Source organism: Tenrec ecaudatus, chromosome 1, assembly GCF_050624435.1.
Source record: "Tenrec ecaudatus isolate mTenEca1 chromosome 1, mTenEca1.hap1, whole genome shotgun sequence".
NCBI lineage: Eukaryota > Metazoa > Chordata > Mammalia > Afrosoricida > Tenrecidae > Tenrec > Tenrec ecaudatus.
The window spans coordinates 193,828,622-193,854,455 of NC_134530.1; the positions used below are offsets into that span (position 1 = coordinate 193,828,622).

Genomic DNA, 25,834 nt, shown 5'->3' on the forward strand with positions numbered 1-25,834 from the left:
GGATTTGAAGCCGACCGAGGACCGGCGGGGGGAGGGGGCCGGCCAGCCTGTGGAGTCCTCCTCGAGAGGTGGAGGGCCCGGCTGCGCCCGTGACTTCGGCGGCCTCGTTGGCTTTGTAAATTATTATTTTCAAATTTCCGAATCCAGCTGAAGCGAGAGAACGAGAGCTCTCGGTAGACTGCGACTCGCTGGCTCGCGCTCCGCTACGATGCAGAGCGCAGCTGTCCCTGCGGAGGGGGCTGTCAAGGGGCTCCCGGAGATGCTCGGTGTGCCGATGCAACGTAAGACTACCCTTCTCGCTGGTTTCATTTCATAACAAGGCAGCTAGCAGCCTCGGCCGGGCCGGGCCGGGCCGGGCGCCCAGAGCAGCTCGGGGCTCAGGGGCCGGGCGGGGCGAGGGGCCGGCGATCCGGGCGCAGAGGCTGTCACCGGGCACTGGCACAGTCAGGTTGTTTGAAGGGCTGGGCTCCTGGCTTTTGGGGTCGAATCTGGAAATCTCCCGGGCAATGCCCAGGTCGAGCCAAGGGTGTCGAACCTTGCATCCCGGCCCTTGGCTTTGCCGAGAGAGAGCTTTGGAGAGAGTGCAGTTGGGGGTGGGGTGGGGCACAGGAGAGTGTGTAGCGGGCCAGGCCTAAGGGCAGGGGTGGGCCTTCATCATCATCATCATCACCCTTCCCCCAGGGCGACAGTCAAAGCTCAAACGAAGCTAATGTAACTTTACCCCAGCTGGCGGGAAGTTGGAGAGTGCGCCCGCCGCCCCCGCGGGGCCGCGACGCAGAGGTCCGGGTCGCACGCTCGGTCCCGGCGGTTCGCGCGCGGAGTGTGCGCGCCTGGTGCGTCTCCGGCCGCTGCCGCCCGCGGCGCCTACCGCCTGCGCCGCTGGGGACCAACTGCTCCCAGTGAGGGAATCCGTCCGCCACATTCCTGCTAGTCCAGGAATGTAGGGAAGGGAGAGGCTTCGGACACACTTGCGAACTCTCGGTTCTGCCTCGGCGCACTGAAGGGGTGGAGGCCCGGTTGCTCGGGCTCGGGTAGGGGGAGAGTAAGGTGCGCGGGCGCTTTGCTCTCCTGCCCGCCAGCTTCTTTCTTGAGCCCGAAATTACAAGGCAGCCAGAGCTCAGGAAGTGGTTATCCCCAGGTGGGCAAGAGTGTCACGCGCTGGGACTTTCCTGAGGGTACTTGTGTCTGCTCGTAGCTCTCGGGTGCAGGGCGGTGCTGGAGAGTCCGTGCGCAAGCCGAAGCAGACCGTCGGGGGCGTGCGCTCCTGCCCCGCAGGCTCTCGCGCTCTCTGCAGGTCTCCTCGGAGCACTGCGGAGACGCTGACCGTCCACTCCGCTTGCCAAGGTTCCGTGCTACTGCATGTGACTTCTTTAATAGCGCCATAGCTATGTTCTCGGACTTGTTTAAAGTAAGGGCCGCTTTACACTCACCTCCCAACCCCACCCTGCGCCCCGGCGTTCCACTGGGGGGGGGGGGTTCAGGTCAGAGAAACCTCAAAGAGCAAGCTGGAGAGTGCGTGCTCCCGGCTTCCCTGCGAAGTTTTCAGGAGCAACTGGAAAAAAAAAAAAGGACGGTTTCACCCATACCTATTTTAATTTTTCTTAGCTATGCCTTACATTTATCCTTTGTTTTTGTGTCAACTGTCGGCAAACACTTCCGCGTTGGTAGCTACCTTGGGGAGTTCACCACTAAGAAGTATCATTTTAATGGGGAGTGGGGGTGGGGGCTCACTGCCCTTGTTACTGCCCCCACTCCACCACAGACGCCTGAACAGACTGAAGCACAAACCCTGGCTAAGGTACCGTGATCTTTAATCCGCTTGGAGTGCTGCTTGGGCGAGGGACATGCATGTGCGGCGTGTCCTCACTCCCCAGTGCGCCTGTGCTTTAATAGCGACAGTCGGTAGGTGGCCTGTGGGCTAGAAGAACCGTAGCGGACAGTCTTCCTTGGGCTGCGCAACACCTTTCATTTGCTCCCCCACCCCCACCCCAACTGTCTCACTTTTTGTTTCTCTTACCCAGAGACGACTTCAAGGTTCCACGGTGGAACCTTAAAATGCCCATCCATATTTGCTTCCAGAGCCTGTCGTTTGCGTTTGCCGTGGCTTCAAGTCTGGGTTTTAAACGGGAGAACTTACTGAAGTAGCTAAGGAAAAGACTCACTGGAGGGCAGCCCGGCATGGTATGGCAGTGCCAAGCCAGGAGAGGGTGGGCTTTCTTTCCTTTTGTCTCCCACAGTCCTTTGGAAAGTAACCTTTTTTTTCTTTTGTGATGGTGTGGGTCTGGATTTACCCTCCACGCTTTGAACAGAGCTGACCGGCAGCTATGAAACTCTTGAGAATGCATGAAACATGGACCTTACACCCAGTTACTTACACAGTCATTTCTCTCCTGTGTCTTGCCCCCACCCCTCTTCCTGGTTGGGGGGTACAGTTGGGGAACACACCGTGGGCCTCAGGGAATGAGAATCCCCACTCCCTTCAGTGGGCTTTGGAAACTTGGGTGAAGAGAGACAGAAGCCCCCCACCTCCACCCCACCAAGTCTCTCCAGGACGGTGTAGGTTAATCTCTTCAAACACACCTACACCTTTTACTCCATTATCTTATCACCGGGACCAACCCAAATGGAGCATTTGGGGGTACAAGTGTAGGGTTGCCATGAACTGGCACTTCCAGCCCTTTTGATTTGCTTAGTTAGGGAGGAGGTTAGGTGTGATGGATTCCTTTTGAAATTCTTCTCACCTACCCTTTTCAAGGAGTGACAATTTCACCCCCTCCGTGGGACTGCCCATGACTCAGCCAGCCCTCCTCCTTACCTGGCTACCTCTACCTCTGGCCGCTCGCTCCTGGCCACGCTTACCCTAAGCCAGGAGCCCTGCACACACGTCCTGCCCAGTAGCCCTGGATCTGTCTGCCGCTGCCAGCGCTCCCTTTGGACGCCTCCATATAACTTCCCGCACCGTCAGCTCAGGATCTGTGTGCCGATCCAGAGAGCAGCCTGGACGTAGAAAAGTAGATTCTCCACCCCCACCGGCCTTTGAGCTCGATCTTGCCATCTGGGGCAACCGAACCCCCCCCCCCCACGCCTTTCCTAAATGTTTCCAAAACCAGGGTCCTTCCTTACCCTGAACGGGGGCGAGAGTGCTGGAAGACCACCGGGAAGTAAGCAGCACCTTTGGCGGGCGCGCGTGTCCAGGGACCCTTTGAAAGGTGTAGTTATGGGTTCAGATAGGGACCTCGACCTACACTGGCCGGTTACACTACTTGGCCGGCGCGCGTTAGTGTCGAGTGTCGCGGGTCTCTCTCTCCTCCCAGTGCACAGCCCTCCTAGGTATGCCGCCTCCCTCGATAGATGCTGAGCGCCTCCAGGCTCACGGGTCCGAAGCTCAGCTCCTGGACTCAGCTGACCCTCCAGGCACAAAATCCCGACTCTGTCGGCCTCGGTCTCCAGCCTATGGGCAGGTGGGACCTTTTATCCGCCCCTGGCCCTCGTTTTATACCCATTTCCCACGAAGCCTCTGGGACTCCGAGGGAAAGGCCGACCGACACATGCACATGTGGGCTCACTAGCGGAACAGCGGGGCAACCCATGCAGGAGAAAGGGACAACCATCCTGGCCCAGCAGAGGATGGCAAAGGGGAAGCAGGCTTGGGACCATCTCCCATCTTTCTTCCAGGTCTCCGAAAATGTATGTTCCCGCAGCCCCTGCAAACCCAAAGCCGTGGGGAAAAGACACTTGGTTCTGTGATTGGTGAGAACTCCAGGATTCGCACTATCTTCCCTTCCTTCCATCCCAGGCTCCTGCGGGGTGCGTGGGGTGCTTAACAAAAGAAATCTTGCCCTGATCTTGTCCATTGTCCTCGTTTCAGGCCATTTCTCACGGGGTGGAATAAAGTCTGGGAAGAGGGCCCGGATGAGATACATAAGATATGTGTGTATGTATACTGTGTATACATACATGTATACATACACACATCTACGGATAGGTACATATTCACAGAAAGGTTTTTATCAGATGAAGATACATAAATAGCCTTAGGCACCTCAGACTTCGCTGTGACCTGCGCTACAAAAATATTCTCCTTATACGTGAGCCGAATTTTAAAAGGTCTGTTGGCGGGGTCAGCGGATCAGTGAGTTGAAAGGTTGGGGTGCAGATTCTCTGGCAGCAGGGACCCCACGCTTGCCTTGGGCCACATCTGCCAGCTGCGCACCACCTAGGAGCTTTGGGGAAACCCGAATGCCCGCGCAGCCCCTCCTTGGGGCAGCGGGTGAAGGCGCGCGCCCATGTGGCAGGGGACAGTGAGGGCAGAGGAGGGCTTGGGACTCGCTGTTTCCATGCGCTCAGAGCGCAGCATTGGGGTTTAAGGCAGGCCGAGAGGATGAGGGATCTGAGATACGCCCGCCGGGAGGCTGGCCGGGGAAGCCCCAAAGCCCGATCGAAGAGGAAGCAGGCACTAACTCGAGTTCGTCCCTAGCTCGGCTGAGGTCTTCACTCTCGGAAAACTTGCTAGCGCCAGGTGGGGAGGGGAACTGCGGGAGCGGAGTCCTCGGGTCTAAGAGCGCGACCTGTGTGGCCCCGCGGTGACCTGGGCAGGGTTCCACAGCGCCGCGGGCAGTCGACGCCTTGGGTGGCCGCGGCACCGGCGAGAAGTGGATTCGAGAGGCTTCCGCTGCGCGCCTGCGGGCGGCGCTGGGTCAGGGCGCTCATCGGAGCAACCGGGATTGGTGGGGGCTCCCGGGTGTGGAGAGGGTCGCCCTGCTGGGAAAGCCCCGTCAGCGTATGCATCTGGTAGTGCTTCTCGATGAAGAGGTCCAGGCTGCGAAGGGGACTCCATGACCTCCGTCCACCGCATGCCACATTAGACATCCCTGCGCCCTGCCTCCTTCTCCCCAGTCACTCTGCACCCTACCCCGTGCCTCTCTAGGCTTTCCCTCCGGTCCTCCCCGAGGTGCGGCGGTGCCCGGCTTGTCCACGGTGAAAGTCGCTGCAGGCCAGAGAGTGGGCCGTGCGCCCAGTTCGGGGCCACTGGGCTGAAGCCTCTCACCCTTCCCAAGTCCATTTCTCGCCAAGCCTTTGGAAACGCCAACCTAACACCAGTGCCGAAATCCCGAGCCTTTGCGTGGCTTTTTAACCCTTGGAAAGCCGGGGGAGGCAGCAGCTCCCCGCGCACCCTGTGCGCCTTCTAGCCTAGGCTCTGAGTCCTGCGCCTAGCGCTTCGGGAACTTGTCGAAAACTCGCGCCCTTCTGAGGCCCGAGCTCTCTACCCGCGCCGTCGTCGGGGTGTACTGGGTTCTTGGGAGGGTGCTAGAAGCGCCCTGGGAGGGCGAGCTGGTACGGGGCTGCGGGGGCAAAACCAGGGCCGCCGCTGCCGCCCGCCCGGCACCGAGTGCGGGCTGCACCCCGCCGTTGGCGTTTCTCCCCAGAATGGGACTTTGCTGTCCTTTTCGCTCTTGTAGTCTATGAAGCGACTGCCTAAAGGGGCCTGGGGGAAAAGGCTAATCAATAAGGAGAGGGATTACTTGGTGAAGCCTGGCGGGACAAAACCGACAGACAAAAACGCAGCGGCACCAAGTAAAAGGATGGGCGACTGCAGCTGCAGCACCTTCCTCCTGACACGCCAAAAACAAAGCGGGGCGCACGCAAGAATGTTGGCGGAATGTTCCAGGGATTAGAGGCAGGGACTCCTCCCAACGCCTCGGAGTCCTCCTGCCCCACTGCAAATACCAGGGTTGCTCTTTAAAGAGCGAATCCCCCTGGAAGCGAGGTGGGGGTGGGGACTGAAGGAGGGAAAGCAGCAAAGCAATGTCTCTCCAGTGAGTAGACAAAATACGGTCGCAGGGGCGTCTTGTGTGTTCAACAGTGACCTGATGACCTCGCTGACCAGGTGTAGACAGCCTCAAGTCTTAAATATTTCCATTGTGCTGATTTCCCGTTTACCTCGGATTTTCCTGCCCCTTCACTCTGTATGTAGTCAATTAGTGATTACTTAGCGCCCGTTTTAGCAGACAGGACCCGTAGGGCCACCGGCGCTGGGGAGAAGCCCGGAGAACAGGAGGAGGGAGGCTCGTGCTTGGGAGCCGGCTCTCTGGCAGAGACAGAAAATTAGTTAACAGTGACTGCCCATTCTTTTCATTGTGCGGCTAAGACCATCTCCGAGCCTCTTGCTTGGGTCAGACGGTGGCTTTGGGGCGGATTTCTCCGGGTTGGGAAACTTGTTTCCTTCACCAAATTAAAGGTCTGCGGTGGGGGGAGGGAGGTGGAATTGGACGCTGGAACCTTGTGTCATTTCTTTCCATTATGGAAATTTATCCGGATTAGAGCTGGGGAGCTTTGGAACATACAGACACTTGGAACCAGGTTAGCTGACGGGAGGAAGAAAGGGACCTGCTACTCGCTCGGGAAGGCCAAGGTTGGAGACAGTGAAGCAGCAGTTTGCAGCGGCAGCGGCAGATCCATTGCTGCTCTGGCTGCTGGGTTTGGGGATGGCGCGGGTCAGAGGATTCACATTTGCTAGCGTTTTCTATCTTTTCTCCTTCCTTAGAGTGAGTGCCAGTGCCCGCATCTTGATGTGAGCAAACCGGCTATTACTGCTCTTAGTAAAATCCCATTCTGGCTTCAATGTCTGTACTCCTTTTGTCTGGATGTCTCCCCCTTTTTTTCTTGACTTCCTTCCATCTGTCCTTCGGGATATTTTTGTAGGGAGTAAGGTGGGTGCATGCATTCGCAGCATGTCCAGGCTCCTGAGTCCCACAGGCTGAAGTGAGAGCTATCCATCTCTCACCCTTTTCTAAGGAGGGAGGTCCGTGTAAGTGCTGGTCTCAGGACTACAGTTACCTGGAGACTGCCTCCTATTTTTGTTTGTGGTAGGAAAAAATAAGCCGAGGCTTTCCCTGATTTTAGTCCTCAATTTTATAGGAGCTCTGATCAAAATGGAACAAGAACCAACCATTTGGAGGCTCTGCTGTTGGGTGTAGGTGGACAGGTTGAGTTTAATTGAGGAACCTGAAATTGATTCTGCCCGGAAACTGCGCTCTGGGGTAACAGCATTAGAGGCTGACCCGGCAATTGGCAATCATTTGGGGAGGCAAGTCCTAACTCCTGTTGTGATTCCGGTGGATTCTTTTCCCTTCTCAAATCCCCCGCCACCCCCTCTACCCCCACATTTCCCTCTTGTCAGTCTAGATCTAACCACAGATGTTCTACTGCGCTAACTCACCCCCAAATGCCTTTAAAGTAGAATTTGTTTTAATTATAATGTTAGAGGGTTACGGGATTGGTTCTGGGAATAGTTTAATAGAGGCAAAACTTGCAGTCAAATTAATTGACACTTCCCTCTGATGAGGGAGAGATTGCCAACATAAGGAGCATTGCTACAAAATGAGACATTAAGGAAAACACATTGTGGCGCTGCGGCAACCATTAAGAGGGAAAATGGGGTGGAAATAAGGGATGTGTCCATAGTCGATCATGGGATTGTTTGTAGGGTTTTCTGTTTTATTAGCAATTACTGAGACGATTTATCATCCTACCTAAGATACAAATCCCACATCATTATATAAGCTGGAAAGGAATTCTGTGCTTGTTAGTACACATTTACATTTTGTTTCCCCTGTCACAGGGTTCTTTTCGGTTACCATGTCATCCAAATTCCAGCCTGAACATAGTAACCTCGAGATGGTCTTAAGATACTTTCAAACTTGATCTTCTCTGAAGGGGTCACTATTTTGAACAGCCAACACATGAAAAAGACAAAGGAGATTTTCAAAGGGACACCAAACCCACACCTGAAACCAAGAGGACCTTGGGGAAGGGGTCTTGTGGAGAAGTGGAGGGAAAGGACAGCTTGGCTGTGCTCACCTCTGAAAGGGAAAGGCTTTCTGCCTCTGTCCTACTTTTGAGTCATTTGTTAAAACAAACTAGAGGGGCAGAAACATCTGGAGATGAGACAACAAGTGCATACAGATTGATGTGTGGTATTAGTAGATATAGTCACGGTAGAGAATGTGACTGGCTTTAAGTGTAATGCCAGCCTTTTGTTAGAATGCTTCCAATGTTCTTGTGGCTGAGCCAGTTAATGCTGCCGTCACCATCACAAAGTGACACTCACTGGGACTTTTCTTCTTGAAATTTAAAAAATATTAGACTGTCATCCTTTCACTTGTGTGGCTTCTGAGATTATTCATACTAGGTTATGACAATTTTGGTAAGACATCTTTGGAAAACTAGATTATGGTTTCTTTAAGATGTGCTGTTTGCAAAGAACGGGAAATCATTACAAAGGACATTGTGACAAAGAAAACAAAATGAAGGCGAAGCACCTTTAGAAGGGAAATATCAAGAGGGGGGAGGGAGAGACACTTCAAGATGAGTCCTGATTTGTGGGGTGACAAAGGCCCCAGACTCTGGCTGAGGGCTTCCTCAGTGTGTGGTGCGGGTCGGCTCCTCGGCTCCTCCAGTCAAGAGTAGCAGGGGCTTTAAATGGGACCTAATGACCAGAATACAGGGCTTTTTCCGTCATCATTGATGGTGGCGACTTAGGACCAGAACTTTGATTCTATAGTTCTTTATCTCCAGTCCTGGAACTTTTGATTAGTTTAATTTTAACTATACCTTTTTTTGTTTTTTTGGCTTTTGAAAACAGGTATTTTCTCACCATTCTGGAAGCTCGCTCCAAGTCCAAATCAGACCACTGATTCTAGAGTAGACCTCCATTCTAATTGACAGGCTTTGGTGTTCCAGAAGTTGGCTTTAGGCTCAGGTTATTCTCTGAAGAAATCAGTGAGTGGGGATTTCCCAAGCATTTTCAAAAACTGTGCACTTGTTCGTCCTTACACAGACAATCTGAGGCCACCTTTGAGTCCTGCCTTCCACAGTGGCTGAGTTCACCTTACATGTGGAGAAGCAATGGAGAATTCCCAGAGAAATCGTTGTTTAATATTCTTTCAACTGTCTCTGTGTTTCCTGAAAGTCCTCATTTGTCATTTTCTTTCTACTGGTAGTCAGGAAAGAAGTGTAAAGATATTAAAGTAGGTGTTTTGGGATACATTTGTTGGCCAAATGTTATTTAAGATGGAGTTTAGAGGACTTACTCCACAGTGAAGCCACCAGCAATACAGCTAGCAATGAAAGCCTCAGACCGAGGGGAGCCCTTCTGAGTGATCCTCATGGAACCCCAAACTGTCATCAAGGGGCAAAGAACTTTGGCACCCAGTTGTGCACCTTGAAAGAATCCCCCTATCCTTTTAAGCTTTTGTTGTTGTTTGAACATTTTATTGCAGTTTTGGTAAAAGTTTGCCGAGCAAATTCGTTTCCCAGGAGGCAATTTCTTCTACACATTAGGTTTCCTGGGAGAGTGCTGTGACAGGCAGTCACTTCCATGTAACAGCCCCACTCCCTGCCCCCTCCTCTGCCATCCACATTTCCATTTCCCAGGCGTTCTGCTACTCTCGGCCTGCTGAACTTTGTTTTGGAGCCAAGGCTGTTAGGTGGACCCGTAGGCTGATGCATAAACTTTTAAACATAACAATACTCCACCCACTGGGGCATAGGGAGCAGTGAAGGGCTTGCTTGCAAATGTGAGTATGTTGGGCAAAGTTCAGAGAGCTGGCCACCCTTCGTGTTTCCATTTTGCAGACAGCTGTCCCCAACAGGCTGGAGTGGTCCTGGGTGTCCCAGGAAGTGGCCAAGCGACAGTGGGGTCTTGTGGGGTCTGCAAGCAGGGCTCTGAGGAAGTATTTCCCCCAGACCTGGGCTCCCTTTTCTGGAAGTTGGGAGGGAGACTGACTGTTCTGACATGTGGAACAAAACAGCAACTCTTGTCATCCAAAGTCTGCTAAAAATGCAATGCCAAGTGACACCTCGGTATGCAATTTTTACAAAATATGAATTAACTTGATCTAAGAGCATAAGTAAATGAACGCTCTTCCATTTCTTACAACTAACAATTTTTGAAATATTGAAGTCATTCGTCAGCATTGTGATCCCAAGAGAACTATCTGGAATTCAGATACATTTCCCCAGAAAGGAGCACCTCCTTGAAGACCTCTTAGAGACCATGGTCAGGTGTGTTGGTTCTCATTTTAATGTCCTCAGTAGAGATGTTAGTTTTGTTTCTCTCTCTGTTTCCCTTCAAGACCCAAAAGAAAGACCCATTTTTCAAAGAATGAAAATCGATCAGGCAAACAAACCAATAACCCTCTCTGAAATGTCTCGGTGGCCTCTGGTTTCTTGAGAGCAATTTCTTGGAAATGAAGAGACGTGAGTGGGGTTCTTAGAAATGCACAAGGCAGTCTCTTCTTGCTACCTCACCATGGGTGTGGACAATTTGCTCTGCGCTGACCACCATAGACCTTTCGGTCTTTTTCATTTCCCAGCTGTTGAAAATGTCACAAATGGAAATTTGAGGGGCTCAGAAATAGGGTCTTTTTTTTGCTTCTCCTCCCCCACGTGGGAAAAGAGGCCCAGTGTTCCCTCATGGCTGTGTCAGGTGCTTTGAGGGCAGAGGCACCAGTCTGGGAGTTTTAGAAGCTTCCTTGGTGAAGAAGATGATGGCCATAGGATGAGAGTGGGAGACAAAGTAAGAGCTAGCCCCTTTTCTTTTGGGCAGCTAGATGTTAAAATAAAAAATGCAAGAAACCTCAAATTTTCTGCTGTGTTCCGGCCACTCCCTTCCCTGAGCCATGTAGTGGGGTCTGCATGTGGCGGCCGGGCCTCCTTGTTCTCAACGTTGGTATGTTGGGAGAGGACCATGCTCTGGCTAACTGCCCTCAGTTTGTGGAGGAAAGAATCTTTCTTCCAAAAGCACTGGACCCCCTCTTTATTGATTTATTTCTGTTCTAATAGAAAGGAGGGTTCTGAATGACTTCGTTTTGTTTTGCAGAGCAGGTGTGAAGGAAAACAGGTGTAGTGAGAGCCAATACAGCATGACATCATTTTAATATTCTTTAACTATATAAATTCACCTTGGTGAAAACTGGCCAGGAGAATGCAGCAGGTACTAACTAACCACTGAGCTCAGACAATGGTTTATGGTTTATGGGCTAGAGGTTTATCCCCATTGCAATCTCAAAAGACAGATGCTGTGCCATTTAACAGATGGCAAAACCAAGGCTCAAGGAGGTTAAGTCATCTGCCTAGTGTCACAGACATGATAGAATCAGAATCTGAGCCCAGGTCCAACCTAGGATTGGTTTATTGTACACAATTTGGCAGATCAAAAGAGTGGGAAGTCTAAACTGACCAAAATTGAAAGCTTTCAGGAAAAATAAAACCCAATATTTAAAAACTCTCTCCAAAAAGGTATTTAAAAGTATTTCACTACCATCACCCCAGCTGTCTCTTCACTTCCACCCCACACCCCACCCAGCACCAGGCAGCCAGCTCAGCTCTGGCTATCACTGCTTGCTTCTTTTCCACAGCCAGAGCTTGACTTCAGAACTGGGTTTGCAGATGAGCAACATGGCAGCCTATGTATGAAGATGCGTGTGTGAATATGTGTGTGTTTGTGTAGATGAGACTACGAGACTGCAGAGTATGCTGTATTATGTAGCCTGTATATATGAGTGGCACATGTGTGTATATGGGGGGGTGGATTTGTGTGATTGTGTATGTACATCAGGGTGTCTGAGTATCTTCTGGGTGAGTATCTTCTGGGTTTTCTTGTGTGTGTGTGTTTTTTATGTGTCTGTGTCTGTTTTATGAGTGTGCCTTTGTTTCTATGTAGTTTGTGTGTGGACATGTGTGTGTGTGACTGTGTATTTGTGAGTGTGCCTAAGGGTGTCTGTGTGCAGAGTGAGTGCGTCTGGGCCTTGAGGGCTTATCCCTCTGCAGGAGAACTGCCAGGGACCTACCGACTGCCCTGGGGAAGGAGTGCGCTTTTCCCTGCGGTGCCAGTGCCAGGACTGTTTCTGAAGCCAGTCCTTCCCACCTATGGTGCCCCTCTTTAGGGCCCCAGCAAAGGGCATCGCCACAGAATACATACATGCTGAAAAACCTTTAAAAGGCTTCCATTTAAAAAAAAGTTTCCTCATCTTGGGAACTGCGTTTACAGAGCTGATTCCCTCCCAGTAACCACTGAGCTCTGCTCCCAGGCCATTTTTGAAGCTCAGTTCTGTAATTCAGAATCTTCAGCGAAGTCAGGGAGCTTGCTAGGGCTTTGGAAACCCTTTTGCCCCTTAGAAATTTTAGTTAGATCTTTACTTCTGAGAGGAGACCAAGATCACCTCTGTCCTGTGGGAAAGAAGAAGAAGAAAATATATTGTAGGGGAAAAAGCGAAAGCTTGTATTGTTGCTGTTTGCTCCACCCCCACCCACCCCCCATACTTTACATTTCTCACAAATTGAATCATGACCTGAAGTGGGAGGTCTCATAGGTGGGAACGGAGGGGACTTGACAGAGCTTCTGGCTTTGGGTGGGCGAGCTCAGACCAGACTTCCCTGGGCTTTCAAGGTCCCTCCAGGCAGCCAGCTTACTGGGCCCCAGGAACATTACCATTTACCCCAGTCTCCTGAGCAGGGCACCCCAGTGGCCAGTGACTCACCTCTTTGTCATTGTAAGCAGAGCATTTTGAGAGGGACCCTCAGGCTGCATCAGGCCCCCACCCCCACTCCCACATGATATGCAAGGGCCCCCAGGTGACACATGGTATGCTAGGTTTCCCACCCCCCTGCCCCTGGTGGGGGTTGGTCCAGCCTAAGGGGGGCAGGCGCGCTGGCAGTGGTGGGTTCTGCTCCCCTTCTAGTGGTGGCACCCAGAGCATTTTGCTTGCTTCAGGTTCTTCGTCTGTCAAGTGGGCATGGTTCCAGCTCCTGGCTGCTGCATTGTGCACATGACTGAAGCCGTAGTGCCACGCTCAGCACCCGCAGCCCCTCAAAGCAGACTGTGACTTCTGTCCTGGAGCCATGGATGCTTTCTGCGTCTATTTTTGTTTTGAGGGGGAAAAAAGTCTTTTTTTTCCTTTTTTTACATTTTATTAGGGACTCACACAACTCTTATCACAATCCATATATATACATACATCAATTGTATAAAGCACATCCATACATTCCCCGCCCCAATCATTCTCAAAGCATTCGCTCTCCACTTAAGCCAAAAAAGTCTTAAAACAGCAATAACAACCACAAAAAGCCCTCCATGAAGTCTGCAGTGGAAAAGGTTTTTATTTTTCAGATTTAAGACGCACATCTTACTCTGAATTCTGGTACCATTCTTCCAGACCTGAAGATGTCTCTTTGGTCCTCAAGCTTCTCTGTGGACTTCTGGTTAGGGCCCCAGAGCCAGACCCGCGGGAAGCCTCTCCTCCCCACTGGAGCTGGACTGTCTGCTTTTAGTGTCTTCCCCACGCAATGTCGCCTCGCTTACAAGCCTCCAACGGCCCAGCCCGACGACGTCCCTGCATCTATTAGCGCTAATGTATTCTCTCTTGAATACTCATCATATTAAGGCTCCTGGTAGATACCTTGCTGGAAATAAATTTGATGGCATGCATCCTCTGCCTCATTCCCATGCCTGCGTGGCCCGCAGGAGAAATAGAGTCCTCTCTGTCCCCGGAGGGAAGGCCAAGACGCACGTTCTGTCGCTAGCCTAGGCGGCCTCCTGCCCAGGAGTGGTGAGAACTGTCGGGAGGCGGTGTCGATCCCACGCCGGGGGCTGCGCTCTCACGGCTTCTCGTGTCTCTTTAGGGACAAACTCCGCTCTCAGCTAAGAGGCCCCTCGAGATAGAGCGGAGGGGGACCCGCGCCCTGGGGTGGCGGTGGGGTGGGGGGCAGCGCCGGGTCTGCGCTGGTGCTGCCCGCGGACCTGAGCGCGTCCCCGCAGCACGCGCGCGCGCGCGCGCGGCGCAGCGTACAATCGGCCCGCTGGAAACCCGATCCTCATCCGCCGGCTCGGCATCTCTTTGTCCTCAAACCCCTTCGGGACAGACCGAGGCCCACCGCTCACCCCTCTTGCCTTTCTCAGGCTCAGCCACGGGCCAGGACTGGCAGACCACCCAAGCGGGATGAGCCTGCCCTCCCTGGCTCTCCAGGCCCCCTTTTACAGACTGCGCTCCTCGGAGATTGGCCTGGTCACCTCCCACCAGCTCTGGTACTAACCCCTTACTCCTGCCCATAGCTCTGCCTTGGCCAGCCCATAGGCCACCTCCTCTGGTACCCTGCCCAGGCCACTCCAGGCAGGTGGGTCCCTGACAGCCCCTGGGGAGAGGTGTGGGATGTGGGGTGTGAACGAGTACAGCCTGTCCTGTGGGTGCAGTGTGACTGGCACTCGGTGGGCCTCCCTGTGGGGGCAAGCGATTTCTGCCTGGATTCTGTTGGGGCCCCTATGAGAGAGCGCCTCCCCCCCCCCCCCCAATGCCCAGCGCGGGCCAGCCCTCCTTCCCCCAAGTGAAGGTAGCAGCTCTCCAAAAATCCCTATTATCCCACAGAGTAATAGCAAACCCTCTCTAGAATCTTCACAATTCCAGGGAGGCACCCTGGTCATCAACCACCCTCCTTTTACAGAGGAGAAGATGGACAAGGCACAGAGAGCTGCTGAACGATTTGTCCCAGGTGGAAGAGCAGTCAGGAATCAAACCCAGCTAGTCTGCCTCCAGGACCCATGGTCCCAGTCCTGAGCCACTTCTACCCACTCTTGTGGGAATTCCTGTGGCCAGCCACCATGCTTCTTAGATGAAACTCCTTGGGATTTGTCAGTGGGACAGTTTATTTTTCGAGATAGAAAACCAAAATAACCCCATGTGAACTAAGACAATCTCCAAGTGTTCAGACCTAAGTATCTAGCTGAGGTGGTTCTGGGGGCTTCAGATGAGTCTGACTCTCCAGCAAATGCAGGTGGCTGTTGAGGCCTGGTGGTCATAGGCTGGAGTTGGAGTTGAATTGACAGGATCCAAGGGTGGGCGGGATGGGTGATTGAGTGAATGTTCCAATGGCCTGCTATGTATTTGAAACACAAAAGCCTTTGTTTTTCTTTTTAAATAATATTGTTATTGGCCTATTTTACTCATTCCAATATGTACAGTTCTGTTGTTCAATCCCATGGGGGGGGGGCAGGGCTCTACAGTCATCCATGTTATCAACCCCCCCCCCCACTTCGCATACCCTCAGGGAACCCTTACTCCTGTCAGTGTCTCTGAGGGGTCTTCCATCTTGACTTCCATGTACTGAGCGATCTTAAGTGGATTAATGAGCAGACACAAGTCTAGCATAACCAATGACGTATATCATGATAGTAAGGGGAGGAAATGGTAAAGAACTAGAGGATAGTTATGTTGTTCTTCAGTGCCACGCTGCTCTCTGGATTTATCCTCTGTTTCGTAAACACACATGTCTTAATATTTGAGGAAGCCTTCTCTCTAGATAAGTTTAGCTGTATTAAAAAAAATCCCTGCCCCCTCATCCCCCCAGGGCTCTGAGACTAATTCACTCGTGTTAATATTTTGTAATTATATGACACCCACACACAGGATTTATGAGATTGGTTTCACAACTTTGGTTGGCATTTTCAAGTGTCCAGGGGAGGCTAATGAGAATCCTTTCAAGGTGAGCTTGTCAGAGAGGATGGATGGATTCTTTTTTCAGTGGTAAACATCTGTGAGGTGAGCCCACTGGCCCCTGCTCAGCTCTGGGTTAGGCAGTGAAGATAAAAACCGAGGAAGGGACACTGTTTCCCAAAGCGAAACACCTGCAGGAGGGACTCTGGAAGGATCCAGAGTGGTGGTGGGGGCTGCTGTAAAAGCAGGTGTCTCCACTTTATCCTGGGCTAAGTTTTCCATTACCGAGGGGGAGCTGAGTAATTTTTTTTTCTTGAAAGAGGGGTGGTAGGCCAAATTAGTTTAGGAATCTCTATCTACACTGTGGACCACACTGTGGACTAATCAGGATCAGATATGCGATTTATGCTAGAGACCAGAAACCCCATAACAGCCTATCTCCTGGCGTGCCTCTGCAGGATGCCGATTGCACACTCTTATGCTTTTGTTCTTACTATTTGTCCTCTTATTTTGGAAAAGTACAGAGAAAAAGACTGGACCTGCTGGCACTGTTTGTTCCTCCAGGGAAGCCTGGCCGTTTTGTAGATTTTGAAACAAATGTACTGACTCAACTATTCTCCAAACCACAAGCAATTCCTTGGTGAAGATGGGTGACAGAGAAGCAGGCCTTGGACAGAAACTCACCCAGGGCAGGGACAAGAGGAGGCAGCAGATATGGTTCAGTCACAGATGACAGAACCCACATTCACTGTTCAGCTATTAGGTGGTGTTCAGTGCCGTGGGGCCAGCTCTGGCAGGAGCTACCAGGAACAACCCCCCAGTCCCAAGAATTTCATTGTGCACAGGCCTGGGGGTGGTGTTGGGTGAATGTTGCAGTGGCCTGCTTGTGTGTTCTGGAAATAGCACTCAAATGAGAGGTTCTCACCACAGAACCTGGTCGTCTCTGTCACAATCCAGACCAGCACAAAAGGAGCCTGCCTTTCAGCTGTCCCTGGATTGAGCTCAACTCTGAATGCAGGCCTCTCAGAAGTTCAGTGTGACTGGCAGGCTCAGGGTTGTATTCTGAACCCTAGCTGCAGGGGGTATGAGAGAGCGGTTTCTACCCAGGCTGGCATATGAGGAGGGAATGTTGATTGAGCCAGCTCATGGCATTTGCTACAGCCCCTCAAAATGCTGGAATTCCCATGCTACCCAGCACCGTCAGGCCCGGACCTCAAGCCACCCACCCACCCCCACCCCCCAAATCCGTATTACTTGCTTGGTAGACCAGATGGCTTCTCAGTCCATGCTGAGGCAAGGCTTACTTGGGAGGCTGCTGCTTTTAGCACCAGCTCTGCCCAGTGATGAGAGTGTCCCCCTCACAGCTGCGCTGTGGCAGCTGGCAAACATGGCAATGGCTGACGTGCTGGCAAACATGGCATTGGCTGACGTGCCTAGCTTTGTGGTGTTCCCGTACAGAGTAGAAACAGGTGACACTTGGGGGTCAAAGCCACCCCAAGCCAGAGGACATAGCCTGGCCAATCCAACTAGGGTTTGAGGCCATTCCAAGTTGTCCAGCCTCTACACTACTGCTGGAGGGTGGGGAGTAGGGGCTGCTGATCCTGGGTCTTCTCCCCCAGGGCAGATGGACGGCCACACACAGCCCTGTCTGTGAGCAGGCCGTGGAAGTCTCACGCTCCCTCGTTCTCCTTCCTTCCCACAGAGATCCCCCAGTGCGCTGGCTGCAACCAGCACATCCTGGACAAGTTCATCCTGAAGGTCCTGGACAGGCACTGGCACAGCTCCTGCCTCAAGTGTGCAGACTGCCAGATGCAGCTGGCCGACAGGTGCTTCTCCAGGGCAGGGAGTGTCTACTGCAAAGAAGACTTCTTCAAGTAAGTCGGCCGGCCCTGGGGGCGCTGCCTCTGCTGCGGTTGTGTCTCCGCTTCCCCCACGCTGGCAGGAGGGCTCCCGCCACCACTGGGAGAGGCCTGCATGCAGGGAAGCAGGGTCAGGGAAGCCACGCAGCCCATAGAGGAGGGAGAATTCCCGGGATGGGATGCTACGCTTCATTCAGCGCCCCTTGTGGTCACCGTGCGCATTGTGCCAGAGACCCAGCTGAGTGAGACCCCCCCCCCCCACCATCTCCCAGAGCAAGAGCCAGATTTCACAGGGGCGCAACGGGATCCCCGAAAGTCCTATAAGGAATCGCTCCGACGCGGCTCGGCGATTTGGCGCCTCCAAGCACTTGGCTGCTTCATTCCGGCGCGCAGTGCAAGTGCTGTCCGTCGGTCCCGCGGTTGCGTCTGGGGGAGAGTCTCGGGGTGCTTGCGCTCTGTGCCAAGGGCCCCAGAGGCCTGGAGAAGCGGCTCAGTCTAAATGGAAGCGCGACTAAGATGCAGTTCTGTGTGTTTGAGCCCACTTGCTCGCTAAGCGCTTGAGCACGTTTCTTGGCATCTCTGTGCTTGGTTTACTTATCTGTAAGATGGGCCTGATGATAATTTCTACCTCATAGGGCTGGTATTAACTTTACACGAGTTAATACATATATGATCCTTAAAACAAAGCCTAACTGTTAGCTCTTAAGACTGTCTTGGATTTTTTTCCTCCTTTTCTTTTCTTTTTAAGGCACCCATGTGGTTGGTTCTATGTTGAAAACAGCTTTCTCCCACGGAGAAAGATGGGGCTTTCTACTCCTGTAAAGAGTTAGTCTCAGAACCATACAGGGACAGTTCTACCCTGTCCTAAAGAGGCACTATGAGTCGGCATGACTCACTGGCAGGGAGGTTGTGTGTGTGTGTTTTAATTAAATATGGCACTCTATTGTAAATTCTGTTTTTCCACTGAATATTTTATTTTTGCGACACTTCATATCCATAGTGATCTACAGTTGCAACTGATGAATGAGTCATCCCAGCATTAATTTATATGCGTTGATATTAAGATGAAAGTATAGGGATTTCGCTATTTCATTAATGAGATAAACAAAAAATGTCTTTGATGAATTGGAGAACAGTTTTGGAACTCTTGGGGGAGAGGTTGTTTATTTTGGTCTCTTACTTCACCAGGACTTGTGTTAAGATGTAGACAGCAGGTCAGTTTTCCACTCCACAATTCCTAGACATTTGTTTCTTGCCTTTGGTTACAGCCCCACAATGTACCATCATTCATCCCATCTTCTCCCCTGTTTCCCTTTTCTCTTCCTCCATCGTTCCCAAGACTCTTCCCTTCTGAATGTCCTCTTTGGGAAAAGATTGCCTTTTTGATTCCACAGGGCTGGCTATCCTAAGGCATGCCTATTTCCCTTGTGTTACTGCTCACTTGGCAGCCCTCTTTCTTGTTTGGCTGAGCCACTTCCAGGCCTGAAGGGTGACTGAGCCACTTCCAGGCCTGAAGGGCCATAGTCTCTGGGGCTACAACAAGTCTTTCTTTACCTGACCAGAAAGCTTGGCCTTATTTATGATTGAGTTTTGTTTCACAGTTTTCTCCCACGCTATCCAGGAGCAATTAAAGCGATCTCTTTCAGAGCATCCAGTCGTGGTAGCAGGGCACCATCTAGCACTTCTGGTCTCATGCCTGTGGAGGCAGAGATTCATGTGATCCCCGAGTCCATGGAACTAATGATTTCCATGCATCTTCCAATTTCTTCGCCTTCTTTGATTCAGATCTGGGGTGGGGGGGGAGGCCCATAGCTGCTCCTTAGATGACTACGTGCTGCTGTAAGACACCAATCACTGCCCATTAGAGTGGCCCTGGTTGCAGCAGGGCTGATCGAATCATTGGTCCACAGTGACACTCCTCCCTTGCCAGTAGCCAAGTCTCTCTCCAGTCCTCAACCTCTCAGCCACATGGCCCCGTGGCTTCTGCTTCTGTGGGCCAGGAAGCCAGCCCACTGCTCTGCCTCACAGGCTCATCATCTCAGTGCTGCTCCTCTGTTCTGTGTCACGGTCTCCATGACCTGTCCGATATGACAGGTCATATGTCTCAGCTGCTGGTGCTGGCCTCAATTCTTTGTTCTGTCCCCTGGTTTCTGTGCCACATCCTCTGGTGACCCTGGTCTTGGCCTCTGCCACTGCAGACAGAGATTTCTTTCTTTTTTTTCCTCTTTAAGATTTTATTTTTTATTTAGTGTCTACATAACGCTTTCTTTTAAAAATTTGTTTTATTAGGGGCTCATACAACTCTTATCACAACCCATACATACATCAATTGTGTAAAACACATTTGTACATTCATTGCCCTCATTATTCTCAAAACATTTGCTCTTCACTTAAGCCCCTGGCATCAGCTCCTCATTTTCCCCTCCCTCCCCACTCCCCCCTACTTTATGAACCCTTGATAATTTATAAATTATTATTTTGTCATATCTTGACCTGTCTGACATCTCCCTTCACCCACTTTTCTGTGTCTGTCCACCAGGGAGGAGGTTATACGTAGATCCTTATAATCGACTCCCCCTTTCCACCCCACCCTCCCTCAATCCTCCCAGTATCGCCACTCACACCACTGGTCCTGAAGGGATCATTTGCCCTAGATTCCCTGTGTTTCCAGTTCCTATCTGTACCGGTGTACATCCTCTGGTTCAGCCAGACTTGCAAGGCAGAATTGGGCTAATGAGAGTGGGGGAGGAGGAAGTAGAGGAAAGTTTACTTTTGGAACTAGAGGAAAGTTGTATTTTTCATCATTGCTACATCGCACCCTGACTGGCTCAACTCCTCCCAGAGACCCTTCTGTAAGGGGATCTCCAGTGGCCTACAAATGGGCTTTGGGTCTCCACTCTGCACTCCCCAGCTCATTCACTACGGTAAGATTTTTTGTTCTGATGATGCCTGATACCTGATCCCATGAACACCTCGTGATCACATGGGCTGGTGTGCTTCTTCCATGGGGTCTTTGTTGCTTCTGAGCTAGATGGCCACTTGTTTGCCTTCAAGCTTTTAACACCCAAGATGCTATCTCTTTTGATAGCCGGGAACCATTAGCTTTCTTCACCACATTTGCTTATGCACCCATTTGTCTTCAGCAATCATATCATGGAGGTGAGCACACAATGATATGATTTTTTGTTCTTTGATGCCTGATAACTGATCCCTTCAGCACCTCATGATCACACAGACTGGTGTGCTTCTTCCATGTGGGCTTTGTTGCTTCTGAGCTAGATGGCCGCTTGTTTATCTTCAAGTCTTTAAGACCCCAGATGCTATACCTTTTGATAGCCGGGCACCATCAGCTTTCTTCACCACATTTGCTTATTGACCTGCTTTGTCTTCAGCGGTTGTGTCTGGAAGGTGAGCACCATAGAATGCCAAATTAATAGAAGAAAGTATTCTTGCATTGAGGGAGTAATTGAGTAGAGGCCCAATGTCCTTCTGCTGCCTTAATACTAAACCAATAAATATATGCACATACATCTATTTCCCCATCCTCATATATAAATATATTTGCATATGTACATGTCGCTATCTAGACCTCTATAAATGCCCTTTGCTTCCCAGCTCTTTCCTCTATTTCCCTTGACTTTCCTCCTGTCCCGTTATCATGCTCAGTCCCCACCTGGGTTTCAGTAATTCCTTTTGGTTACATTACCCTTGATCACGCCCTACCAGGCCTCGTACACCCTCCTCACCACTGATTTGGATAACTTCTTGTTCCCTTGTCCCTGGGTTTGTTAACACCACTACCTTTCCCCCACCACCCCCTCTCCCATGTCCCCCCAGAACTGTCGGTCCCGCTGTTTCCTCCTCCAGATTGTTCATGCAGACAGAGATTTCTAACGTGCTCCATGTCCTATGGTCCTAGGGTCTGTCTTGGGATTGGATCACCAGAAAAAAACAAACAAACACACAAACAAACAAACAAAACAACCGCTGGAACTCAGGGTACCTTTCAGAATCAATTTTCTGTGGCATTTAGTCCGACATTTCTCTCCCAGAATCTGTTGGTTGAGCAGGCAGGAGGTGGGGGTTCTCAGGCAGGGGACCCTGCGGCAGCCCTCGTGGCTGCAAGGAGGGCTAAGAGTGGGGCGGAGACCAAAGGGAAGGCTTTGGGGGACCGAAAACTTTTGGCAAGAATGACCAAGCTGCAGAGAAGGACTGCACTTCGGCCACTGGAGGAAGTGGTGGCAATTTGCTTCTGGGAAAATCTAGCCTTGGATCCCCTGAGGGACGAGTCTCCTCCGAGATGAGTTGGTCAGACTCCACTCAGCCGTGGCTTTGTGTGTGGATGCGGCCACCGGAGGCAGTGAGGAAATGTGGAACTGCAGAGAGAAAACACCATTCCTCCCCAATCTTCTGACAGACTGACCTACAGGTAGGCTGCCTTGGCTGTCTGAGGAGTCCCAGATTGCTCCAGTCCAAGGAGTTGTGAAGCAAGCTGACGACGGCTGTGAGCGACGTCCGTGGCTGTGTTCAGAAGGCTGCCAATCACACTTTGGTCACATGTGTATGGGACTCCCGTATGCGCATGTGTGTGTGTGTCTGTGTATGCATCTGATGTGCACCCAGTGAGAACAGACCATAGCTGACACCACCATGCTCAAAAATCCTTGATAAAAAGCAGTTGGATGCTGCCTCTGAACCCTTTCCGTCGAGTAGTCCTCCTCCTCCTCTCCCGTTTCCCTCCCTCTGATTCCCACCTCTTACCTCAGTTCCAGCATTTAGAATTCCGTCCCTCCGCCCACAGCCTCTCTAGAGAGCAGCGATAAGAGCAGTCAGAGTTTGGCTCCACTTAAGTCTCGCAAGACCTCTGCCCTCAACGGTGGCCTGGCCAAGCCCTGGCAGGGCCCCAGATGGGGTGAACCTCAATGTGTGTCTGTGGGTGTGCCTGGGCACACGTGACAGTGTGTGTGTGTGTGCGCGCGCGCAGGCTCAGGGGGGCCAGGAAGATCTGGCCTTGAGGGGTTGGGTGACTAGCGCCCGCTTCTATGGTCAGGTCTCTCCTTCCCCCTACCCCTGCATCCTTGTAGAGCTTTTGTGAGACCACATCTCCATGTCCATCAGAGGCACCAGTCCTCAGGACCCGTAAGAATGAATTGGTCCAGCCTGCAGGTCGGGGCATACCCAGATGGGCAGGCAAAGCCCGCCAGTGCCAAGGCCCCAGAGTTGGATTACTAGAGAAATCCCCTGGTTCTCAGCATTGCCCCAGACCACCATTTGGTGTTTAGACCCTGACTAGTGGCCATGAGGAAAGAGGGTTCCCAGAGGCCCAGGAGAGACCTAAGGTGGGGGTTGGGCCAGGGTCACAGTAAGCCCAGTGGTCTTAAACCCAGTATTAGAATTAATAACACAACTTGGGTAGGGTCGTTGGTCAGCCCCAGTGGCGCACCTGGCCCAACCAGCTTAGTCTTCTCAAACCTCTGCCCAGGTGGCATAGTAGGTTACTCAGTGGGCGGTTAACTGCAAGGTCAGTAGTTCAAAATCATCAGTGACTCCATGGGAGAAGACGAAGCTTTCTTTCTACTCCTATAAAGAGCTGCAGTCTTGGAAATCCACAGGGGCACGTCCGCCTGCTCTACGGGGTCAGAACTGACTCAATGGCAGTGAGTTTGGTTTTGATTTTGGTTGTCTCCCAAATTACCTCCTGATTGATCCTTGCTATCTGTCTGCCCCGCCATTGTTCACACTGCTCCCCGACAGCTGAGCCCTCTCATCCCTCACCTTGGGCCCTGTCCTCTGCCTTCCGTCTCCTTCAACCGGGCCTCCACATCCAGCAGGAGGAGGCCTGGCCCATCAGCCCCACCGGAACCTTTCTGCGGTATGCTGACCTTCCTGTCCTCCTCCCAGACTCTTGGGGCCCCTTACTATGGACCTGGTTCCTGGCAACTCAGGAACCAGGGAGGACTGGGCCTGGCCCAGTGCCAGCGGCATGAAGGCACGGGAGCACTGTGACCCACTGGGTTTTCACTGGCTGATTTTCAGAGGTCGACAGACCACCAAGCCTTCCTCATATGGCGTCTCAGTCTGGAAATTCCACCGAAAGCTCTTCTCTCCACAGCACATGTCAGACCTGCGTCTCACCTAATACTATGCTCCCCTCCAGACATGCTGGTGGGGTAGTGGGTTACACCTCTAGGGTGACTGATGGCAATGAATGACCTCCACACCCTGGTCCAGGCCATGGATGCTCTTCCTGCCACATCCACCCTTTCACATTCTCCCCATTTTTCCAAGGCTGCTCAGAGCCCAGCGCCTGGCAAATACGGTGGTGGGGGAGGGGAGCAGGGCCCGATTAGCCCGTAAGCAAGGCGAATATGTACTTCCTGATTACTCCATGTTGTTAGCGCCATAGAGTCAAAGCAACAACAGAACAAAACAGTGCCCAGCCCTGGGCCATCCCCACAGCTGCTGTCAGGTTCGAGCCCAGTGTTGCAGCCGCTGTGCCAGTCCCTCTCATTGAAGATCTTCCTCGTTTTCACTGCCCTCTACCAAACATCCTTTCCCAAAGACCGGTCTCTCCTGACCATGTGTCTAAAGCACCCAAGACCAAGCCTCACTTCTTTCTGTCTACTAAGCCACAGTGGACAATTCCATATTTTCCCCACATGTCAAAGATGCCACTTCTCGCTAGGCGGGGGGGCGGGGTGGGGGTGGGGTTCTGCCTCGCTCTCAGTCCCACAGCACCTGCCTACAGAATCAAAGCCTCTTTTCAAGTTCACAGTCTCTGGCAAGGACGAAGAACCCAGTAGCAAGGTAAACGCGCATTTATTTGTGCTTACTTACTCTAGTGAACAGTTTCACATGTTTTCAGCAACCGTGAAACTGCTTACTACAGATTAGTACGCACTGGCCATGCTTAGAGAGCCTTTGCTTGCCCCTGTAGCTGCCCCGGCTGTCCTTTCCTGGTGGCTGGACCACAGGACCTCTCTGATGTTTGCTTCTCTGCCCCCTTGAGGCCCGTAGACTGTCGCTGTCGTGTTACCTGGCACATACAATTCTGGTGAGTCAGGGAGGCCCCGGCTGCCTCCAAGGACACACACAGGACTGTCATTGAGCCACAATCACCCTTTGTCTCAGGGACCTAGACACTGCGTGAAACGGTCCATTTTCAGGGTGGGACCCCTTTGTCAAGCATGGCAGGACCCACTCCCTGAGTGCCGGCTCTGGGCCCTTGACCCAGGAGTGCGGTGTGAAGCATGCCCCACCCCACGCCAACAGAAGGGCCATCAGCTGTGAAGACACAGTCTGGAGTCAGGGTGGGGCTCTGCGTGACAGGCATCCCTGTCCCCTTGTCCAGCTCTTCAGGACATGGCTGCTTGTCACTGCTGCAGGCCTGTACTGGGCGAGGTGCAGGGAGCGGCGAGTTGCCCAGAGCTATGGGGAGGCCTCCTGTACCCAGAAGTCTGAGAACCAGCTGCCCCCCTGTGGTTTAGACTGTGGCTTAGCCACAGAACAGACAGCCTGGCCCTCATGAAAAACACTTCAACTCAGCCTTCCAGTCGTTGCTGACTCATAGTGACCCTGCAGGACAGGGTAGACTTGCCCCTGTGGGTTTCTGAGACTGTGGCTTTGTACGGGATTAGAAAGCCTTTTTCTCCCTCCAAGTGGTTGATGGTTTCCGATCGTTGACCTTGGGGATCGAAGCCTAACGAGGAACCACGATGCCACCAGAGCTCCCCTTGGCCATCATTACAGCGAATTAAATGTCCCTAGGTCCCTGCTTGCAAGTGGCAAATTGGACACACGCAAGGGCGCGGGGAGGAGGGGAGAGGGAATGTGAGGCAGGGTGGGAGGGGGCGCCCTGGCGTCCTGTTCTCCCACTGGCTGCAGGAGTCAAACCTGGGGTGCCTTGTGAGCAGGACAAGTTGGGGCTGTGTACTTGAGTTCCCCTTGAATTCTCCCATTAGCGATCAGGATGGAGGTGGAGGGTGAGGGTTTGTAGATGTCTGGGGTCTGGGGAGGTGCCCCTCTGTGTTCTTGAAGGGAGAGAGGGAGAGCAAAAAGCAAAACACACACACACACATACACACACACAACCCCCCCAAGCCAAGCCTCCCCTTTTCTGCTACTGGTCAGAGGCAGAAGGACAAGATTCATTGATTTCCTTTATCCGGAAGCAAGGCGATTCTAAGTTCCAGGATCAACGTTTGTATCTCTTTTCCCGCTTACTAGGGGCAATTTGTGAGTCAAGAATGTTCTGTCCAGACCCCTGAGATATGTACACTGCCTCCCACCCCCCCACCCCCACACACTCCCCAGGATTGAGGGGAAGACCGGCAAAGGGGCCCGTCAGGACCCCACCCCCACCCCACCCTACCGCTAGCGGGACAGAGTAGTACCGGCGATCGACAGCAGAGGGCGTGTTGCCCGTGCACAGTGTAAGAAAGGTGTTCTAGCTCCGTGGCTGTTGTAATTTTTAAAATGGGGGCTGTT

General features: G+C 52.2%; 1 protein-coding gene across 1 annotated transcript in view; it reads left to right on the forward strand.

Moving 5' to 3' along the window:
* Window positions 1–208: 208 nt before the first annotated feature.
* The window catches only part of LHX4 (LIM homeobox 4), a 50,152-nt gene continuing 24,526 nt past the window's right edge, over window positions 209–25,834 (forward strand). Inside the window, exons 1-2 of the mRNA XM_075540491.1 lie at window positions 209–281; window positions 17,191–17,362. Of these exons, the coding sequence (XP_075396606.1) occupies window positions 209–281; window positions 17,191–17,362 (245 nt within the window). The remainder of the gene's footprint in view (window positions 282–17,190; window positions 17,363–25,834) is intronic.